We start from the raw sequence: 21,762 nt of genomic DNA, 5'->3' as shown, positions 1-21,762 counted from the left end.
CCTGCCTACCCCTCCTCTGCCACCCTCAGGAAGGCAAAAGGACAGCACAGCTCCTGCTGCCAGGACCTTGGCTTCTCAGCAAAAATGAGCAAGAAAGTCTGTTTAGATGCCGACTAGGGGTTCCTTAAACCCAACAAGCTATTTGCCACGGGAAGTTCAAGTCACCACTACATTAGCTCATTTCTCTGTGTCCCTTCTTCTCCAGGCCTTGAAAAATCTCCTTGGCTGCCAAAACCATGGCAGTCCATCCACCCACAGCAAAGTCAGAATCTGCTTGTTTTGCAAAAGGAAGCCAAGGAAAAGGCACATGAGGGTGCCACCAGCTCCCTCGGAAGCGCTTGTGGAAGGAGTCCTACTGTTTCTCCTCCCACCTGCCAGCCAGGGAAGAAGACCACAGACTCCTCGGCTCTTAATTTGGCCTTGACCTCAGGTATTTGGCAAGGAAAGGCAATGGGACTTACCAGCTCTGGGAACAAAGGAACCTGTGGCTGAGGAGTGAATGCCCAGGCCCAGCCCAGCCCAGCCCAGCATAAAACCCCAACATTTCTCATTCCTCATCTAATCCCAACTGTGCCTCCTCTACATTTTTCTGGACCCAAGCCAAGCCATCAGCAACTTTCTGGATGAGCAGCAGAATATTGCAGGAAGAAAGGGGAGCCCTCCCCCAGGCAGCTCCACTGAAGGGGCTGGATGGCAGGATGTGTCCCCACTAGCCAGCCCCATCCAGGAATCTGCACCAGTCCCCAGGGCAGTCATAACAAAGGGAGGCCTCAGGGGACCACAAAGGCAAAAACCTGGGTCTCCCAACAAAAGGGGAAGGGGGCAGTGAGATATCAGGCCCAGAATAATGGGCCTTTCCAGCCTGCTCAGCTAGATCCAGGCCCTCAAACGGAGCATGTCAGGGGAAGGGGCCTGCCCTCCCCTCCTGCCTACAGAGGTCTGCTCCAAGCCCTGGGTCCTCCAGGCTGACGAGTGGCCCGGGACTGCCACCTAGTGGCCCCAACGCGCAGGACAGGAAGGGATTCCAAGCCAAGCCAGCCTCAACTTCATTCACAAAGCGCAGCAGGATTCTGACTGTGGTAACAAGCAAAATCATTCCCACGGGACCCATGACAGGATGAAGAGTAGGAAGGAGTAGACTGGGTTCTTCTCAGAGCCTGCCCTCCTTCCCTACCCTTCCTAAACCCCAGAGCCTGCCCCCCAGTGAGTGCAGAAAATGTAATGCCACAGGCAAAGACCCAGCAGGAGGCTGACCCCTGCCCCCAAACACACAGGGCTCTGAGCTCTGGCCTCCACCCTGAGACCCTGTTCCAAAACCTGATGAACTCCTTAGAACAGAAAATCCTTTATGTGGCCATCAAATGAGTGAGTGCTACTGGGCATTACAAAGTTCCCTGAGTGGGGAGGGCAAGGGGCCTTGGAGGGGAGGGCCTGCTACATGGCAGAGGGTTGTGAGTGATCCCAAGGGCAAAAGAGCTGAGCTGACAGGTACTGAGTCCTGCTGCACGCCAAGCCCCCCTCTAAACACTTCCACCACAACGCGGCAGCCGGGCACAGCCATCATCCTATCTTCACAGAGGGGGCCACAGAGAGATTAAATGACATTACCCAGGAGCACAGCTGGGAAGCAGGAGTTGATCCCACCTAACCTGGCTCCTCGATCCATGCTATGCCGTGACGCCAAGCCAGCTGCTGGACACGACCACAAACTGAACATTCTCTACCTGAAAATCCTAAAAACCCAGGTCTATTCTGGCCAGAGCCCAGCAAAGGAGCAGAATTCTGCAACTCTAGGGCAGCGGAGACAAGGATCAAGTTAGCACAACACAGGCAAATTCTCCTTAAGGAGAAAAAGCAACTGTGTTCAAAGAAGCGCTATTCAGAGGCCAAGAGGAAAACACCAGCCCCCAAGCGGCCCTGCAAAGCCAGACAAAAGATAAAACACACATTCCCTTCCTCCAGTCCTGGCAGTGACTCCAGGGAAACCCAGAGGGCAAGAAAGATGAGAATGGCCTCTGCTGCAATCTCACTCTCCCATCCTCCCAGAGCCTCTGGAGGTCAAGAGGGTCATGCTGGGGTCAGCACAGAGCACCAACCGCCCTTGGTCAGCTGCGTCTTCCCGCGGAGGAGGGCAAAGCCTAGGCCTATTACCGTGCCACCACTGAGTCCCTGGAGGAATTTCATAGATTCCTTATTAGCACGGGAGAGCTGCCTGCCCACCTGTTAGAAGAACTTTCTGCTTATGGTGACAGATGGGGCAGTGCTAATGGGCTGGCTTTAACTGGGATGCAGGGAAGTTCAGGCTCATTGCAAAGGGAATTAGCATTAAAGGTGGGTGGGTCTGCTCACTCAGGGGAGGGCTTGGGAAGAAGGTGGGGGAACCTACCCAGGGACCTCACCTTCCAGAGGCGGCATGCTCAAGCAGGGCCAGACTCTCCAGCAAGCCTCGGGCACCAGCAGCCAGGCCGGTTTAGACTCAAACTCAGTTCTTCTCATCTCAATCCAACTTCCGGGAGGAAGTCCCTAGCCCTGAAGGACTTCTGACTCCATCTGATCTGCTGGAAAACTCCCTCTGTGAGGTCTGGCCAGGGCCCAACTGTGGACAGATGGCCAGGGAAGAGCTACATGCCCTGCCACATTCAGCATCCTGACAGATCATCTTCAAAACAACAGAGACACATGTCTGAGGTCTCGGCAGAAGCCCCTCAGGCCAGCTGCCTGGAAGGCCAGCTGACCACTAGGAAGAAAAAGGAGAAGACAGCTCAACTCTGATGTAATATCTCCCCTTACTCCCCAGAAATACCTCCCTCAAACGTCTGGGCAGACCTGACAGCACCATACCTTCTCTACGGCCCTTTACTGCTATGCGTGGACCACTGAGCAGTTATCACAAGGGCGAAATATTTTATAAATGACTGTATGAAGCACAGCTTTGGGAAGAAGACACTTTCTGCTCTGGACATTCTCCGTTGGAGGTACCTGAAGGCATCAGGAGAGATATATCCAACCAGCACCCAGATATGCAAAGCCCTCAACAGAGATCAGGCCAAAGGTAGACCTGGAGGGAGTCTCTGAGGGAGAATGAGGAGGCAACAGATAACAGATCTTCACTGTCCCCCAACATCCATTTTTCCCTTCCTCTAGGCTAGTAGCATTTCAGTGGGGCTCCCAGCTAGACTACATTTCCTAGGCAACCGGTAGCTAGGTGCGGCCATGTGACTGCTTTCTGGCAATAAGATATGTCCAGAAACAGCATCCAGGTCTTGCCCTTAAATGATTGAGCGGGCATGGGCCCGCTTGGCCCCTTCACTTTCCCATGGGCTGGGAAGCACGAAAACTGGAGCAAGCACCTCGAACCCACAGGTGCTGAGGCTGGCTGAGCCCCCAGCAGCCGTGGACTACCCACGCACCTCTGTACTGTTACAAGAAAGAGGAATACATGTATTGGGGGGCTTCTTTGTTACATCAGCTCAGTCTCTGCCCTGACATTAGGACCATCTGTGGACCGCACATCCATCTGGGAATAGGGTAGAGGCAGGGAGGCCAGAGAAGATGTATTCCCCTAGGCACACCCCTGTCAGCAAAGGGCACCTCAAACCAGAAGTCCGAGAAATCATGCCTGACACTTCCTTCTTCTTCACCCACATACCTCTTTCTCTGTGCAATTCTCCCCACCCGCTCGCGGTCGCTGTCCTTTGGGTCACCATGACCTCTCAGGACTCCTGCCTCTGTTCTCGCCTGCTCTAAGCCACCACACACAGAACATTCATAAGAACTAGTCACAGGCTCCCTTCTGCCTCTGACCCGAACTTCCCACGGTGCCTACAAGACCCTCCATCACCCCCACCCCTCCCCGCCTCCAGCTCCTCTGCCTCACTGAGCTCCCTCCCACCCCAGGCCCCTGACCATGTGCCTCCCCCCGACTGGGGTGTCCTCCTCCCTATTCTTTTTTTAATTCCCATCATTCCTCTAGGTCTTGGCTCAAAGGTCTGCTCCTCAGAGAAGCCTTTGCAAACTTCCATGTAAATTAGGTCCCTACTGTTTCTCTCTAAATACCTTGTTCTTTAGCAGCATCACACTTCTCTCTGTAGTTCAGTGAGTGTTTCCTCGTTGAATGTCTTTCTCTCCAAGTGGACTGCAGGCTCCAGCAGGCCCTCGACCGTGTCATGTCAGACCCAACCCAGGATGGGCAACAGCACCCTTTGGGGAACGCGTGTTACACAGATGGAAAGGGAGGCACAGAGGTTCACAAAAGTGAGAGTTCAAAGGCAGGGGGGCTCTTTAGCATCCAATACCCCCTAGAGCAAATGTGAAGGAAGTCATCTGATTTCTTGGAAAAAAGACAGAGTAGTTTCTGAGAACAACCTATTAAAAAAGCAAAGACCAAATTGAATGAGTTGGAGAAGCGAGATTACAATTTTACTGCTGATTTCAAAACAGGATGATAAGGGAAAGGGAGAGCAAGGCTGCACCCAGAGAGGCTGCTGGGGAAAGGTGCTGGTTTCAGACAGGGAGGAGCTGAGCATGGGGAGTGGGAAAGGGAAGGAACCAGAGCAAACTCCACGGGGACAGGAGGGCGAGACCCAGGCCGCAGCAGGTAAGGCCCCTTGCAAGAGGATGGGGAAGAGAGGGTGGCAAGGCAGGGACAGAGAAAGCCAAGCTGGGCCCAACGAGTGAGTGTGGACACGGCCTGGGACGGGTGCAGGGCAGAACACCACAGCAGCCACCCAGAAAGGGTGAAAGGGGGATGAGCCAGCAGCCCGGTGTGGGACTTCCCGGGGTGGCCCTCAGGAGCCCAGGCCCAGGCTCAGAGAGGCATGTGAAGGGGTGTGCCCATGGCTGGAGTCTAGCAAAGAGGGCATGGAGGAAGGACACGAGGACCAAGGGAAGGAGATGCTGGCTGTAAGCAGTGTCAGTACCAATCCTGCAGGGCAGGGAGATGCCTGGGGCCGGGAGATGGGGGTGAAGACAAGGACCAGGGAAAGCCAAGAATGGGTTCTGGGGAAAAGAGAGAAGGGAGAGTTAAGAAGCAGGTGTCTGGGGCGCCTGGGTGGCTCAGTCGTTAAGTGTCTGCCTTCGGCTCAGGTCATGATCCCAGGGTCCTGGGATCAAGTCCCACATCGGGCTCCCTGCTCGGCAGGAAGCCCGCTTCTCCCACCCCCCTGCTTGTGTTCCTGCTCTCGCTGTCTCTCTTTGTCAAATAAATAAATAAAATCTTTAAAAAAAAAAAAAAAAAGAAGCAGGTGTCTGATGTAGGAGGACATATCAACAGAACAACAGCCATAGTAGAAGACAGAGACACGTGATCTGGAAACTGCTGGCAAGGAATGCTCTTCAGCCTTAGGCCACAAGAAAATGTTGAGGTGAGTTTTGTTGTGGACCTACTACAGCGCAGACACTTTCCTAGACGCTAAAGCATTATCTCATCTAAACCCCACATGAAGCCTATGAGAGCCTCCACTTTGCAGCTGGGGAAACTGAAGGTGTACGAAGCTATCCCACACAGTAAGCAGTCGAGAATCCCTCTTACAATACCTCTGGACCACTCTGATGACATGCCAACCCCGACTGACCACGCCTGGCCACCTGAAGACCCAGGGCTTCTGAGTGAGTCATTCTTCTCCAGGATTTCAGATGCCAGTCAGGAAAACTGAGGCATCACTGGCAGCTCTTGAGGAAAAATAAGGAGATGAGATAAAGGGGGAAAAAATGACTCTAAAAGCTTAGAGCATCTCAGAAGAGAAGCCAGGCGTCCCAATGGCCCCATTCAGCCATAAAAGAGCTTCCCCGGGGACTAGGGCCAGAGGGAGAAACTTGGGCCAAACAACCCAGGCTGTGGGGAAGATCCCGCGGTCCCACTTTTACGCCCCCTGCACCACCACCAAGGCTGCTCCCATCAGTGCCAGAAGAGCCCGGCTCAAGCAGCAGTGGATTAAATACAAAATCCTGAGGCGGCAAAGCCCACCCCTCTAGAGCAAAGATTAAGGAAGCACTGCAGAGAATCAAGAAGGGGAAAAGCAAAAAAAAAAAAAGAAGAAGAAAGAAAACCTGCCACATACCCAGCTGCCGAGAGTTAACAGTCTTACTCATTTCTCATCAAAAACCTCTTCGGAAGAGGTTAAGCACACAATAGGCTATGGAAGGCGCCAGCCCGGGCGGCTGCTTGAAATTCCACACGTGTGCCGTGGCAATGTATTTCTATTAATGTCCAGTGTGTGTCAGCGGGAAGATAAGGGGCCGACATCATGTCCGAGCAGTCAACTAGAGAATGGGCCCCATGTTCCACATTGTCTGACACTCGGGAGCCCCAAGAACAGAGGCTCTTGAGCTGATCCTGCCCTGCGTGCTCTAGCACACCTCCTGCCGTGGCTCACAGGGTGTGCAGGTGCGGAGGCGAGAGAGCGGACCAGCGAGGCAGGGAAGGGCACTAGGGCGGCAGGGAGCACTTAGGACCGCATATGAAGAGACGAATCCACGGAGGGACGTGTGTGTTGGGAAGGGCACGAGAGTGGACAGAGCCAGCAGGAGTCACGGGGGGATGGGTGCCTGCACTGTGCGAGCCCACTGGGGGGCAAAGAGCAGGAGCAGACCCCTCCTCCAAGAGGCCTTCCTAGTGCAGTCAGCCCAGTGGTACCAGAGCTGCGTGGCAGGGTACACACAGTACAAGGGCCTCAAACACAGAGATGCTCTGCTTGGCATCCCCCTTAGCTGCCCTCCCCGACCACCCCAGTCCTAGCGGAGAACAGGGCTCCAGAAGCCCCCGGAGAAAGCCTGTGGGAACTGAGCAAGGCAGGAGGGAGTGCCGCCAAGAGTGTGGGTGCGCTGGCTCCGCTCAGAATGCCTGCAAGTGGGCCCCTCCCCTCAGCCTCACCAGAGCCCAGGGCCATGAAAACACTCCAGCCTGGGCATTGGTGAGAACACCCACCAGGAGAGCGCAGGCACGGGAAGCTGAGACTAACCTTGGGAGGCTGGAGACACTGCCCAGTGGGATTTGGAGGGTCTGCTTTAGAATGAAGGAGCACCACAGGTGCTTCTGACAAATGATGCCCGCTCCAGGGAGGGAGGGCCAGAAAGGCAACACCCAGCGACCGCCATCCCACCTGCCCTCTGTAGCATCCCGTCTCTGCCACGGTGGAGTCAGCCCCCACTTCCACCCTCAGATTCGTCACCTGCTGAACTTCTCCTCTCCTGCATTTGGGGGAGCTCGGCATGACGCAAAGACAAGAATGCAGGGACTGCCTTCTGCCTGCCAGCCAGCGTGCTGGGTGCTTGGCTTCCACCATGTCACTAAATCATCCTTACGACTCTGGATGTTTGCCAGTTGACACGCAAGGAAACTGAGGCTTGTGGAGGTTACGGAAGGCATCCAAAATCACAGTGGGAGTACCTGGTGAATCTGTGTCCAGGGCTAACAAGTCCAGCAGCAGGGCTCCTTCTACACTGCCGTGCTACAGAAGATGCTGCTTGCCACCTGACCGGCACTCAGCCCCTTCTTTAAAAACAGACCTGCTTTTGGGGGGCGGTCAGATCCCCGGTTAAAATCACTCACTATCCCAGCTTCCCTTTTAGCCAGAGGTAGCCCTGTGACATGGTTGTGTTGGTGAAAGTCCCTAAAGAGGGTATCTCTCCTACACAAAACAAAACTTGAGTCAGAAAAGGCTTTTGCGGGGCGCCTGGGTGGCTCAGATGGTTAAGCGTCTGCCTTCGGCTCAGGTCATGATCCCAGGGTCCTGGGATCGAGTCCCACATCGGGCTCCTGGCTCAGCGGGGAGCCTGTTTCTCCCTCTCCCTCTGCCTCTCTCCCTGCTCATGCTCTCTCTCTCTCTCTGTGTCTCAAATGAATAAATAAAATCTTAAAAAAAAAAAAAAAGAAAAGAAAAGGCTTTTGGGTCTTCCCTCTTCCTGACTGGAAAACAAATGAGATGTCTGGAGGCACAGTAGACATCCTGAGGCCATGAGGAGAGATGCATTGAGAATGGTGGCTCAAAAGGAAAGAAGGTCAATGGATCTCTCCTGATGCACTGCGCTACCGGACCCGCCTGAGCTGTCTGCCCCCAGACTTCTTATTCACCAAATAAACACACCCCCACTGTTTACGCCACTGCCACCTGGGCTTCTGTTACAGCCCAAGCTGCTCCTGATTCGTGCACATGCTGCTCTAAGAGCCCGAATCTTGTAGGCCAGACACACGAGATAGGGACCTCACCCAGCCACTGAGTGGACACAGAGGTAAGGGGAAAATGTCTGAGACACTTGTTGATGTTCGTCAGCCAAATAATCCCTTTCCAACTCTTTACCTTGACAGTAGCCAGCAGTGGTGTCTACCTAAGGGGACAAACACAATCTGCTTAATTGACAAATCTAAAACATTTTTTCAGAAAAAGGAAAAGGCAGAATGGTAGCTCCCCCAAAGACTATGTGAATAAACCACATAAACAGACTTAAAATAAACCATGACCCTCCCCTCTCCACAGCCCTGCTGGCATCCTAGAGGCATGCATGGAAGTGGGCAGGCACCAGCCCAATTTCACTCAAGCAGGACAGAAAAAGAAAACATATTGCTGCCAAGATCAGTTAGGGCTGTAGGGCCAGCCCCACTTGATCCACAGGCACGAAGCGAGTGGCAAGGGTGGTGGGCACTGCTTCCAGAAGAAGAGGAATGGGATGGGCACAGAGCAGGCACAAACAGCAGGCGCCACTGCTGAGCACCACTGTCCCTGACGGCCGGCATCCTCTCCGAGGCCAGGACGGCCAGCACAACACTCTCCAACTCCTGCCCCAGTTCTCAAGTCAGGTTTCCCTACAATTTTAGGCTTACCTACAGTGCACAAGACCTGCTCAAAACACAAAAGCCCTAACCTCTCAGCTAGGCCCCAGGCTTCCCACAAGACACAAAGCGGTAGGTGAGTAAGGCGTCACCGGCTGCTGTGATGCCGGTCAGATGGCTCAGGTCACGACCACTCCCTCACCCCGCTGCTGCTGGGTTTTTCCAAAGAAGTCTGCGGCTCAGACCCCTTGGGACCCATCAGGCACACAGAGGCCAAGGATCCTGGCTGAGGTCGGCAGCAGAGTCCCTCAAGAGACTTAAGAGAAAAAGCTTCTTTCACAATGCTCTCCAGATCCCAGCCCCAGCTGTCAGCCTCTTTAGCATCCCTGGTGCTAAGAGACATTTTCATAGACATGCGATCTGCTAATTAGAAGCAATGACACCAGGAATGGAACCGCAATCAGCCATTTGCCTAACAAAGTTAGCAGCTAATGAGGATTTCCAGCTTCTGTCAGCACACAGCAGAGGTCACCTGAGCTCCGCACCAGAGCCAGGAAGGGAAAACTAAAGGCATCTGCAGATCCGTGAGGTGGTGAAGGGGAGGAAGCTGCACGAAATCCTAATCAACCCAGGCTGTGAAACCCACTTGGAATTCCAGCCTCTTAAATAAGAGGGCTAAATGCACATCTTTCACTATCCCAAAGTGTTGGGATCTCCCTTCCCACAGGAGGGCCATTCTGGAACAAATTCTGAAATCCCTGCATTTTACTCTGAGAAGTGCACAGAGCAACAGCTTTCTTTAAAGAGAAGGAGTCCACACACCTTCCACCTTCTGCTAAGATCCAAACAGCTAGCAACTGCTATTCACCATCACCTTGCTCAGCTGGCATCACCCTGGTGACCTTGTCCAGACCAGCCCCCCGTTCCCTTTGGCCCCTCTCAATCCCACCTCACCACACCTGCCCTCACCCCAGTCCTCCAGCTCCCCACTGCCAGGGTAACCACCATTTCCTGGTGCTTCAAAATGTGTGAAAGAGCTGAGGGAAAAACAGGACTTTTCCAGCCCAAGGACACCATCACAATGCATCTAATGAGGTGGACAGGAAACAGGAGCCTAACAAGCTTCCCAGGGGTAATGCCCAGAGCTCAACCCTCTCAGGTCCATTGGGCTCACTCTGGAGGCATGTCCCAGGGACCTGAGAAGCAACTAGACCGTAGTAGCCCTCCCGTGCACAGGCCAGCGAGGGAGTCTAAATGCCTTGAGAAGGTTTCTTTCTGTTCTTGCCACATGCCTCAAATAGCACATGGGCTGCTGCTACAAGGAACTAGGGGTCTGAGCTCTCTCACACAGTGCACATTACTGCCAGGAGTCCGCCACGTGCCACTGGACCTCACTCATGTCCTGAAGTAGGCACTGCCCGCTCTGACAACAGTTTCTTACCACCTGTCCCCCACAATACCAAGCCCAGCTTGCCTGACCCTTCCCAGGGCACGGTACCAGTAGAGAGCGCTTTCCTAGCTATCCTCAGCAAAGAGCTCCTGCTTTCTTTTGAGGCCAAGAGGTCTGACAAAGGCACCCACGTAGGTAGTGAGTTGCATCGGGGATGGGGGCCTGGTGCACATTTCAAATAGCACAGCCTCTGCCCTCGAGTACCATGGGGAGCCACATCACCAGTGGGAATACTACACATCCCTCAGGGGCCCAAACAGCAAAAGGGGCAGAACCACTGTGGGGTCCCTGGCTTGCAACATCAGTCCAGGAGCCAGCTTTGGGCCTGCATCAGGTGGGGCTGCTCAAAATACAGATTCCAGGGTCACAGAGACAAAGAGTCTAATCCAGTCATTTCTGGCCTAAGATCCAATTATGTGTATCTTTGCCAAGTTCCCGGGTGATCCTGACACACAGCAGGTGGGGAAGTCAGGCAGGGAGATGGACCAAGAGCAAAGTGCTGCAGGTAAATGGCAGCCAGGGACGAGGCTGAGTGGGAGGGCCCTCGATACCCATACCACACAGGTGGAAAACCCCAAAGCATCTGCCCACAAATGAGGTGTTTCTGTGAGCCACCCCCCCCCCACCCGCCTCCACACTACTGCAGCCGGTCTCTCCAAAGGACTGGTCAGAAGCCTGAAGGACTGATTTGTTCTAGAAATCAGTTCACATCAACCCTTTGTCAAGAGTCCATGGATGGAAGTGGAGAAGAGGGGAAGGAGGTATAACTTGCCCAACAACGCACAACCCTGTCTACCCCCATTTCTACCCCAGGAGGGAAACAGCACAGAGGAGTGAAGGAACCCCAGTGATGGGCTCATCTGGGTACAGTTCTGTCAGCTTCACTAGCCCAGAACAACGTGCCCAATTCCTGGAGCTCCTGGGTGCGAGGCATCTCACACCAATGGCTCCATGGGTCAATCCTCACAACTACCCACAGCGTCGTGATCCAGTCCTGGTGTACTGGGGGCCATCCCTGCACTTGGGTGCCAGGCTCTTAGTCCCTGAATGGTTTTTATGCCCTCCCCATCCCCAGTTTATATAAAATATAAGAGAAATAAAGCCAAAGTTCCTTTTTTGGTATGTAATCAGCTAAAAATATGGTTGAACCAGTTTTCATAACTAGCCTATCTGTAGTTTTCCTATCTCTAAAAATTATCCTACCATATGGCCACAAGGCCACGTAATTTTAACTTTGACCTTAATAAGGAAAGTAGGAACCGAGGCAGCCTCAGTACCCCTTCCAAACAATTATTCTGATTCTCTAAGAAACTGAATGCACCCACCCTTGCTCTTTGAGTAAGTGTGGCTGCAAATGAGGCATGGTGGCAGTCAGCTGTGTGGAATGTCCTCTGTACCTTGTAGAGAGCCAGCCTGCCCTGTGGAAGGACTGGCCCCATACAACAATAGTCACATGGGCCCGGACATTCAGAGAGGGAACAAAATCAATCATTTCACTTTGCCCTTCTCATTTTCCCTGGGGTGTGAAGTGTGCTTTAAAGTGATGATGACCAAAGGGAAGTATGAAATAAATGTGGCATCAGTTACGAGCCTCTTCCTCAAGACCTATATTGTTTGGTCTCCTGAGGTGCAGGTGCATGGCGCCAGTGGACATGTGAAAGCCCAGCAGAAGATGGAGAGAAGCCCATGGTACTCCAGGCCCTACACTGGGCACCACCCAGGAGCCACCGGCAGCTGGAGAAGGTGCAAGGAAGCACTCCCAGGACAAGATAAGCAGGGCCTCCCACAAGTCTGATGGGAAAGTAGAACGGCACAGACAAACCCTGCAGAGCTCAGATCCCAAGTCCTGCTGAACAGAAGGTTTGGGTCCGACCCTCAGTCTGAAGCCAAAGCACCAAAAGAGCCCACGTCCTGCTCAAGTACAGACAAGATGTACCCACCCTCCCACACCATGACCTGTCAAAAGAAGAAGATGGCCGGTTCTAGGCATGAGCACTATTTTCCTCAGCCTCTAGCGTTCTTCTACACATGATATCCAGTATCAATCATAAGGCACATGAAGCTGTAGGAAAATGGGACCCATCATCGAAAGAGGAAATAATGAACTGAACCAAACTCAGAGATGACCCAGATGTCAGAATTATCAGAGACTTTAGATAATTATGATAAAGAGGTTTAGAGGATCCACAGGAAAAGGTGGACAACATGTGTAAATGATGGGGAATTTCAGCAGAGAAATGGAAACTCTAAAAAATGTCAAATGTAAAAAAAGAATCAGGAGTTAAAGTGGAAGTTCATGACTCTTCCCAAACTGCCCCCTGGGCTATCCCCAGAAAAGTCCTCATTTTACCCACCAGAAGACTGAGGCAATCAGGTACCACTGTGCCGTGAAACTTCTCACAGGAATAAAAACCACTGAGGAGCTAGGATTCCCGTCAGCACCACTGCCCCCCAGCTGCTTGAGGCACCTGGTGACTCAGAGAGACTCAAACAATTACAGTCTCTGGAGCTGGACTATCTAGTCCAGAGGTCAGCAAACTACAGCTCACCCATCAAATCCAACCTACAGCCGCTTTCCGTATGACCTCTGAGGAAGAATGTGTTTTTACATTTTTTAGAGCTGTAAAAACAACAACAACAAAGAATGTGTGACAGAGACCAAATGTGGCCCTGCAAAGTCTAAAATATTTACTATATGGCTCTTTACAGAGAAAGTTTGTCAACCCCTGATCTAATCTTGAAAAGAAAAAAGATAATAAAACAGCAATATTTAGGGAAGTAAAGAAAGGGGCTATGGATGGCAGACTCATTTTGTTTTTTTTTTTTCAGATTATGGATTTTACCAGCCATCTAGGTGCTGAAAAATCCATCTCCAAAGGAATTCAAGATCTCTGTAGCTCAAATTGGAGGAGGCATAAGGACAAGGCCACTAGAGTCCCTAGGCTACTAATGTTCTAAAACAAACAGCCATGCCAAACAGCTGCCCCCAGGTGTCAGGCCTCCTCAGCTGCGTGTCAAGTAGAGAACTTCCTGACCCCCGGCCTGAGCCACCAGGCCCAGCCACTGCCTTCTTCCATGCAAGTTAAACCCCAAGTGTGTAAGTCTCTGACTAGGAGTCATGTAAACTAGCTGACTCCAAGACGTCATCATAGTGAAAGGCTGTTTTGTTTTGTTTTGCTTTGTTTTATCATTTGAAAAGGTCAGACCTATGAACTGCTATCCAGAGAAGGCGGACCTGGGTACATGCTTCCACCTATTCGCAACGAGACACAGTGAGGAGGCTTCCAGGAGCCAAACAAGGACTGCTGTACAGAAGTCTCCAGGGCGCCTGGGTGGCTCAGTCTGTTAAGCATCTGACTTCGGCTCAGGTTGTGATCTCAGGGTCCTGGGATCGAGCCCCAAGTCGGGCTCTGTGCTCAGCAGGGAGTCTGCTGCTCCCTCTCCCTCTGCTTGTGCTCACTCACTCTCTCTCTCCATATCTCTCTCTCTCAAATAAATAAATAAAATCTTAAAAAAAAAAAAAGTCTCCGAAGCAGGAGGCACTGCCCCACACCCCTCAGCCACTGGAGCTCTAGCTAGCCATGATTCCCTAACCATCCATGCACATCTATAATTTACTGAGTGCTACTGAGAAGACCACAGTTCCTCTCCTTGAGGAGCTTATAATCTGAGGAATGAGACTTACGAAGATGTAGGAGGGGAGAACTAGGAAGAAAGGCTATAGCTGTAACCTATCTCACTCAGGATTTCAGAAAATTACAACTCAAAAACTTCTGAATCCATCATTTTCCTTAAATCCTGATTGCAGACTTCATAGAGCTAAGGTGGCAGCTTCTTCCAGCATCAGAACAATGAAAAGAAGGCGCAGTAGATCAAACCTCCCCTGCAGACTGGAGAGCGGAGCAGGACAGCCACGCTTCTTGTGCAAGTCCTTAGGTCAGGCAGGCACACCCAGGTGGAGAAGCACTTGAATATGACGTCTGGCCAGTGGCAGGATTTGGTCCCCACTTCTTCATCTGCCATTTTAGACCTTTCCCTGTGGCCCCGGTTCAGTAGAAGAAAAGCTCTCTCTTCTTGTGCATCTCTTTTGAGGCATAAGAAAACCCTCCCCCAAAGGTCACCATCAGACCTGCAGAATTTCATCCCAGGCCCACACCTGCCTGCCACACCCCATGCCCCTAGACCACAGCCAAGCGGCTTGTCCCCACCCGCCCTCAGCCTCTGCTCAGGCTTCATCCTTCATCCTTCAGCCTTCTCCACCTGGAGAGCCTCTCCTCAGTCTTCAAGATCCAGCCCACGGGTCACCTCCCCTCAGAAGATTTTCCCACCCTGCCAGGAAGAGTCTGTTGTCACCACCTCCTTCCTCCTCTAGTGCCTTCCTATCCCTTTGGTCTGAGGCCGTGACACTGTCCAGTCACTTCTGAGAATACTTACCTCCCCTAATGAACAGAGCTTTTCAAGAACAGAAGCTGTTTCTCATTTGTTTCCACTAAATCAAGAAACGAACCCAGTACCTAACATAACAGGCATGTAGAGAATATATAGAAAAAATAATAAAATAATTGCTCACCAAAAAAGAAATAAAATGAAAGTTTTTGCTTTCCATCAGGTGTACTCCAATCTCATACCTAATGTGTCAGGAATCCCAACAGGCAAGGTCATAAATCTCATTCTCCCCTAAAGTAAAGTTCTGCCCATCAGAAAACTCAGCCCCAGAAACCGCTCTGTTCTTATTTCTCTCTAGAACATTTGGGACTCCAAACTTCCTGCCCCAACTCAGAGGAAAGCATACCTTACTAACATAGGCTCCACTGAAACACAGGGCCTTCACCCCAATTATATCTGGGGCTCTACAGTCTACAAGTAATAGGGAACACACATAACATACTCAAAAACAGTCCACTACTACACTAGATCGGAAATGGAAACACTTTTGTCATCAGGAGTAGGTTATAAAAATTATTACCTTTCCTTGTCATTAGCTTTATTAACTTTTCCCAATAATGAGCTGAAACATTCCCTCACGTAGAAGAGGATTAAAAAATCAATATTGTCAAAGAGAGGGCAGAAAAGCACTTTAAATGTCAAACTGCACTCAGCACACTCGGGAAAAAGTCCTCCAGACAAGGCTACAGGTGCAAGGGTGCAGGGCTTGAGGACACTGGCCAGACAGAGGCGGCCCCAAGAAGAAGCGGGCAGCCAGCTCATACAGCGAGAGACCAAGCCACGTCCACCTCGGGGTCCAACCTGGCCCCAAGGCCAGGAGAACATGCTGTGATCCAAACACTAGGGCCTTAAGTGCCCTGCCCAGCAGGCTCCTTCAATCTGTACATATGGAACGCTCGGATGAGGAAAGAAAATTCCCTATGCTTCTGTTCAGGTCCTTTCTCCATCTTTTTCCTTTTATTTAAATCCTCCAAAGCACAAATACAGTTTTGAAATGATCTCCACTAAAAGGCCCTGCCAGCCACAACAACCCAAGTTGGGGGGTGGCTATGGTATCACTCAGCATCCTCAGCATCTAGGTGAGTGCCTCACGCCCCTGCTGACTTACAGAAAGGGCCTGGAATTGGCTTCCCTTCTCTGTTTGCATTGACTGGCTGAAGCCTTCAAAACCAGGCTCATGTGTCTCTTTGCATCTGTTACAGCACCAAATAACAGAAACCAACTCCAGCTAACGCAAGCAAAGGAGAGCTGACTGCGGGTCATCAGCAGACGATTCAGTCCTCAAGAAGGCAGAGGACCAGATGGAAACCGACGGGTACCGTGGAGGTGTGGGAGACAGCAAGACAGCCTCACCGCATGAAGATCCTGATGAGCAGGCCTGGGCTACAGTCCTACCCTGGCCTCTTCACTCACTCAGAATGAAAGTCCCCAGAGAGAGGGTTTGACTGGCTGCCCTCCGGGTGTGGCTACACCATGGCAGGGGGAGAGAAGAGATCTGGCTTCCATAAAAGAAGTTGGGCACTGGGATTGCAATCCCACCAAGACAACGCGCAACAGGAGCCAGGTAAATTCCCAAAAGGAAACAGGACACCAACTGCGTGGAGAGATGGATGTTGAACAGTCAAAAAAATGGGAACACCCAGAAAAGTAGTCAATAAACATTTTCAAAATGAAGGAAGTCACTTGCTTCACTATTCCCTAAGAACTCAGGTTCAGAAGAGCATTATCCATCCAGAAATTTGGGGAGGGGGGATCAAATAAAGATTTATTTTCTTTATTCTAAAGTTGCCCTTTGTTAAAAAAGAAAACCCACACAGCTGTAGTGAAGGTCATTTAAGTCCCTTCCCGATAGTAAAGGTTCTCCTCCAAGGACAGTCTTGAGGAAGCAGGACCCAGCCTTCTTCACAGGTGGAAGAAGGGAAGCTGTGAATTTTCTTTCATTGTAATTAACACGTTCCAGGTGAGAAGGAAGAAACACCACACCTGTAGGCTGCACTCTTCCATGCTAGGTGACTGTCCCAGGTGGCCAGCTGGGTTTGCTCATGCCATATTGGTTAACCCTTCACCTCCAGAACCAGAGTCCTTTCCACTTGGTTGTCAGGCTCCCTGAAAAGGGGTGACAACAACCTGCCCTGCAGAGACTAATTGCCAGAGCCCCTAAAACCACATCCTCACCCCAGTTTCTCTCTGTACCAACTGACTCTTCACCAGGATGCCACAGGATTCTAAAAACACCAGTCAGATCGCATCATGGCCATCCTCATGGTCTCCAGGGACTCTTCCGAGGTTTCAGTCACGGAGGGCTATCTTGTGGGTCAAGTCTGCAAGGTGCCCAAGGCCTTCTATAAAGTGGCTTCACGCCTCACTAACCTCTCTCACTGTGTCCTGTCACCTCCTCCATACCCACCCATCTCCCCGCAGCTGCTCCCTCAGCCTGGGGGCCCCAGCCATATTGCTCAAGGCTGAGGTCAAAGCCATGTCTTCCACCAGCAGTTAACACCACTGCCTTTGCATTCCCAAGCATATCATCTTTACCTCCACCTCACGCTTACTGAAACCGATGTGGCCTTTTTCTAAGTTTTTGGTTTAAGTCTGTCTTCCCCAAGGGTGACAAGGATGTATTGTTCATATTTCCCAGAGGGCCTAGTTCAACTAGCAGCTGTTATGTACCCAGGGCAGCTTTCAACATCTGTGCAGAGGCCTTCCTCCCAGCCACCACCCAGGGCACAGTCCCAAATGGTAATCTCACCTCGTCTGCAACTTCCTTCTGTGCAGCACAGGGTATACCAGGCCACCCACCTAAGGCAGGGTGAGGCTGCTGCTCGTCTCCTGACCCATGGCCTCTGAAGCAGATGACATTAGAGGCTGTTACAGCCATTCTTCCCTCCCCCACCCCGCCCCCATTCCTTGCTGTGATATCATGATTTAAATAAGAACTAAATATTTAGTCTTTACTGTTAAGAGTTCCTAAAACCTGGGGCACCTGGGTGGCTCAGTGGTTAAGCGTCTGCCTTCGGCTCAGGTCATGATCCCAGGGTCCTGGGATTGAGCCCCACATCGGTCTCTCTGCTCAGCGGGGAGCCTGCTTCTCCCTCTCCCACTCCCCCTGCTTGTGTTCCCTCTCTCGCTGTGTCTCTCTCTGTCAAATAAATAAAATCTTTAAAAAAAAAAAAAAAAAGAGCTCCTAAAACCCTTGGAATTTCCTAAGTGATGAGAGGGATAAAGGTATCTTTCTTTATGGTAATGAGATGACTTTTGGACTGCATGGAAGGATGAGGACTGGTTACCAGTGGAGCCAATCACTGGTTGGAGGGTTGGAACTTGCAGTCCTACCCCTGAGCTCCACGGAGGGGAGAGGGGGGCTGAAGGTTGAGTTCAATCACTAGTAGTCAATGACTGAATCAGTCATGCCTAGGTAATGAAGCCTCACCCCAGTTTCACCCCAAAACAACTGGATCTGAAGAGCTTCCAGGTAGGCGAGCACAGAGAGGCTCTGGGGGAGTGGCGCGTTGGCATAGGACATGGGAGCTCTGCACCCTTTCCCCACATACCTTGCCCTATGGATCTCTCCCATCTGGCTGTTTCTGAGTTAAATCCTTTCATAATCCTTTTAGTAAGTTAAACATTTCTCTGAGCTCTGTGAGTCACTCTAGCAAATCAGTCAAACGAGGGGATCATGGGAACCTCTGATTCACAGCCAGTCAACCAGAAGCACAGGTGACAACCTGGCCTTGAGTGGTATCTGAAGTGTGGGGAGGGGGCAGTCTTGTGCCCTGAGCCCTTACCCTGTGGAGTCTCAGGAGGGAGTTGAATTGGAGGACACCCAGCTGGTGTCAGAGAATTTCGTGGCTGTGTGGGGGTTTTCCCACATGGAAATGGAATTGGGAGAATTATTACTATAAGTCCAACTTCTATCTGGATGTCCACCCCCTCTCCAGTGGGACTAGAAAAGAGCCCCTGCTCCAGTCAGTGGAGCCCTCCCTGTTCCCTCTGCAGAGGACTGGCTGAGCCATGGGCCCCCAGTGCAGTTCAGGCCAGTGCCATGTCAGAGGCCTTCTGCTGGGGACTTCTGGGAAAGTTTTCTCTTCTTCTGCTAGGTGTGTCCCCATCTGCATAAGACCTGGCGGAGTGCAGGGGCAGCTGTCATTAACCTGTGGGAATGTCTAGCCTGAGGACACCCTGGCACACTGAAGATGGCAGAGCAGAAGGAGAATGGGGATCATGACGCCAGTGAGCTGCTGAATTAGTCAAGCCTGGGGCATTTCTAGACTTCTGGGATTACGACATAAAGCCTTCACTCACAGCAGAAAGAATCCTAACTAATAGTCTCCCATCAATTAAATGCATTAATAACAGTAACAGCGATAACAGTGCATTTTTATAATCTGCCAGGCACATGCTAAGCCTGGGACAGTTATTATCTCACCTAATCCCTTGGGCAATCCTATGTGCAAACATCATGATCCTCAACCAAGGCTCACAGACACTGGAGGACGGGCCTGAGGTAGTAAGCAGGGAGCTAGGATTTGTACCCAGGCTGCCTACCTTTAAAAAATTGTGTTCTCCAGGGTGCCTGGGTGGCTCAGTTGGTTAGGCGACTGCCTTCGGCTCAGGTCATGATCCTGAAGTCCTGGGATCGAGTCCCGCATCAGGCTCCCTGCTCGGCAGGGAGTCTGCTTCTCCCTCTGACCCTCCCCCTCCCTCATGTGCTCTCTCTCTCTCATTCTCTCTCTCAAATAAATAAATAAAATCTTTAAAAAAAAAAATTGTGTTCTCCATCTCATTATTGCATGCCCTCAAGCCCCTAGTACTCTCCCTTCAGACCCTCCTGGTACATATACCACTTAAAACTGACTTTTCAGAGAGAGGGACCAGACTGCTGAATGATCCAGCCCTCACCATATAACCTAGCACTCTAGAAACTGAAAATACAGGCCAGAGGTAGCAAAGCAAGTCAGTGGTAGAGTTAGGGCTATAAGAACTCAAGCCCCTGGTCCCCCAGAAAGACACCCTTTCCACAAAGGTGGAGCCAGGCCCCAGGGCTTCAGACAGATCAGGCTCCAGGGCCTAACCTCTGCCTCCCAAAGCTGCTAGAGCACAAAAGGCCAGCTCAGGAAGATCTGTACTCACCAGCTGGGTTGACTTCTGCTTCTCCTGGTCAACACTGCCCTCCCCCTGCTGCAGGGATGCACTCCTGTGCTTTGTGGCTGCCTCTCTTTCCCTCGTCACCACCTGGAATAGCTCATCCTGGACCTTGGCCTGCTCCTGTTTATACCTGTGCCAGAAAGAGATGGAGGGAAGCAGATGCAGATGGCCTGACTGGCAGAAGGTAGCCAAGAAAAGGTTTGCGTACTCACTTCAGCTGGCAGGGGATGGGGACCTGTGGGCCAGGGGATCTCTGAGGCCAGCGGGAAAGGCTCAGGCATCAGTGATAGTCCCCAAGGCAAGGGGATACAGTGATACGCTCTCAGCTGGGACAATACAGATTAGGAACAGAAGGAGACCTGACCACCAGATGAGGAATCAGACAGCCATAGGCCAAATGAGAGATTCTCGGGGCACAGGTTCAATCCCGGGCTAGCCACTGGTACACAGTGGGCAGGCAGGGTGGGAAACCCCACAGCCTTCTGCCTCCACTTGAAAGCCTGAACAGTTTAGATGGCAGCAGTCTTTTGTTTAGAATATTTAACTCTTCATCCTGAATGTATTCCTACCCTCTGACCTATTCCTGGGCATTCTGCCTAGTAAAATAATCCTTAAGACAGAAAAAGGTTATTAGTACCAAGATGCTCTTACAAGACTTATTTATTATAGTGTGGAAAAATGCAAACAACTTAAATGTCCAACATCAAGGTCAAGTTAAAGAACATATGGTACAACTGTGCAATGGTATGTCATCATTAGACCAATATATTCTTAGATTTGTCAATGCCTGAATCTAAAAATTGAGGACCAATAAATAACACTTTTAGAAATAAAAATGTTCATAAAGCAGGTGCAACAAATGGAAAATAATTGTAAAACTATGTAAACATAACAAGATATAAAATTATATGTAACTTTGAAAAAAATAATCCTCAACTAGGGGAAAGAAGACATTTGAAAGAAACACTCCAAAATATTAACAGGAGTTATTCTGAATCTATGGGTGATTTTTTCATTTTATATATTTCCCAAGTCTTTCATTAGCATGTGTTAGTTGAACATTTTTAAAATATTTAGAAGTTCAAAAAAAAAAAAAAGGTTCAGGTTAGTTATTCTTGGAGAGGCCTCCTAGGATCAGAGAGGGGAAATTCTTAGAATGTGGGCTCCAATCCATGACTATGGAACAAACCCGGCTCGGCTGACCTAATTGAGGAAGCCACTCAACCGTGGCTGAACTGAGCCCCCTAAGCTACCACACTGAGTCCTCTGTTTCAGAGGCCAGGGTCCTAAAGGGTAGAGAGGAAGTCAGTCAATGACAACTACAATTAACATTCACTGAGAACTCTCCCGGGTGCTGGGCTTAAGTGCTTCCTATGCATTAACATATTTAATCAGGACAATACCCCCATCAAAGAGGTACTCCAGCTATGCCTTTCTCAGAGGCCTACAGAAATGCAGCGATGTTCCAGAGTCACATAACTAGTGCGGGCACAATCAGGAAGCACACTGCATTCTGAGGGCCTCTGTGCCTCAGGGGACGGGACAGAGGTCCCTGTTCAGAGGTGTCGCCAGCTCTCTGTGAGTGTGGCCTGTGCCAACGGGAAGTTGCCAACACTCTGGAGCCAGTCCATGTAGGCAACTCGTTAGAATTGTGAGGGCTCTTTCTCTTCTCCATATCTCTAAAAATATGCCAGCATGCATACACACAAAAGGTCCAGCCATTCAGCTACTTAGTCCTAGCTTTTTAAAGTGAATTTTTGGTGGGATGGGGTAACTGGGTGATGAGCATTAAAGAGGGCACGTGATGTAATGAGCACTGGGTGTTGTATGCAATGATGAATCACTAAACTCTACCTCTGAAACTAATAATACACTCTATGTTAATTAACTGAATTTAGATAAAATAAAATGTTTAAAAAGTAAAAAAAAAATTTAAAAATAAAGTGAATTTTTA

The 21,762-nt window shown here is 50.8% G+C and overlaps 1 protein-coding gene across 2 annotated transcripts in view; it reads right to left on the bottom strand.

Moving 5' to 3' along the window:
- The window catches only part of CHCHD6 (coiled-coil-helix-coiled-coil-helix domain containing 6), a 245,183-nt gene that overhangs the window by 199,402 nt on the left and 24,019 nt on the right, over positions 1 to 21,762 (bottom strand). For both annotated transcript variants that reach the window (XM_036078524.2, XM_036078525.2), the window contains exon 4: positions 19,794 to 19,938. In XM_036078524.2, coding sequence (XP_035934417.1) covers positions 19,794 to 19,938 — 145 coding nt within the window. The remainder of the gene's footprint in view (positions 1 to 19,793; positions 19,939 to 21,762) is intronic.

The sequence above is a fragment of the Halichoerus grypus genome, chromosome 1 (genome assembly GCF_964656455.1).
Source record: "Halichoerus grypus chromosome 1, mHalGry1.hap1.1, whole genome shotgun sequence".
NCBI classification, from domain to species: Eukaryota; Metazoa; Chordata; class Mammalia; order Carnivora; family Phocidae; genus Halichoerus; species Halichoerus grypus.
This window is presented reverse-complemented; position numbering and strand designations above follow the sequence as displayed.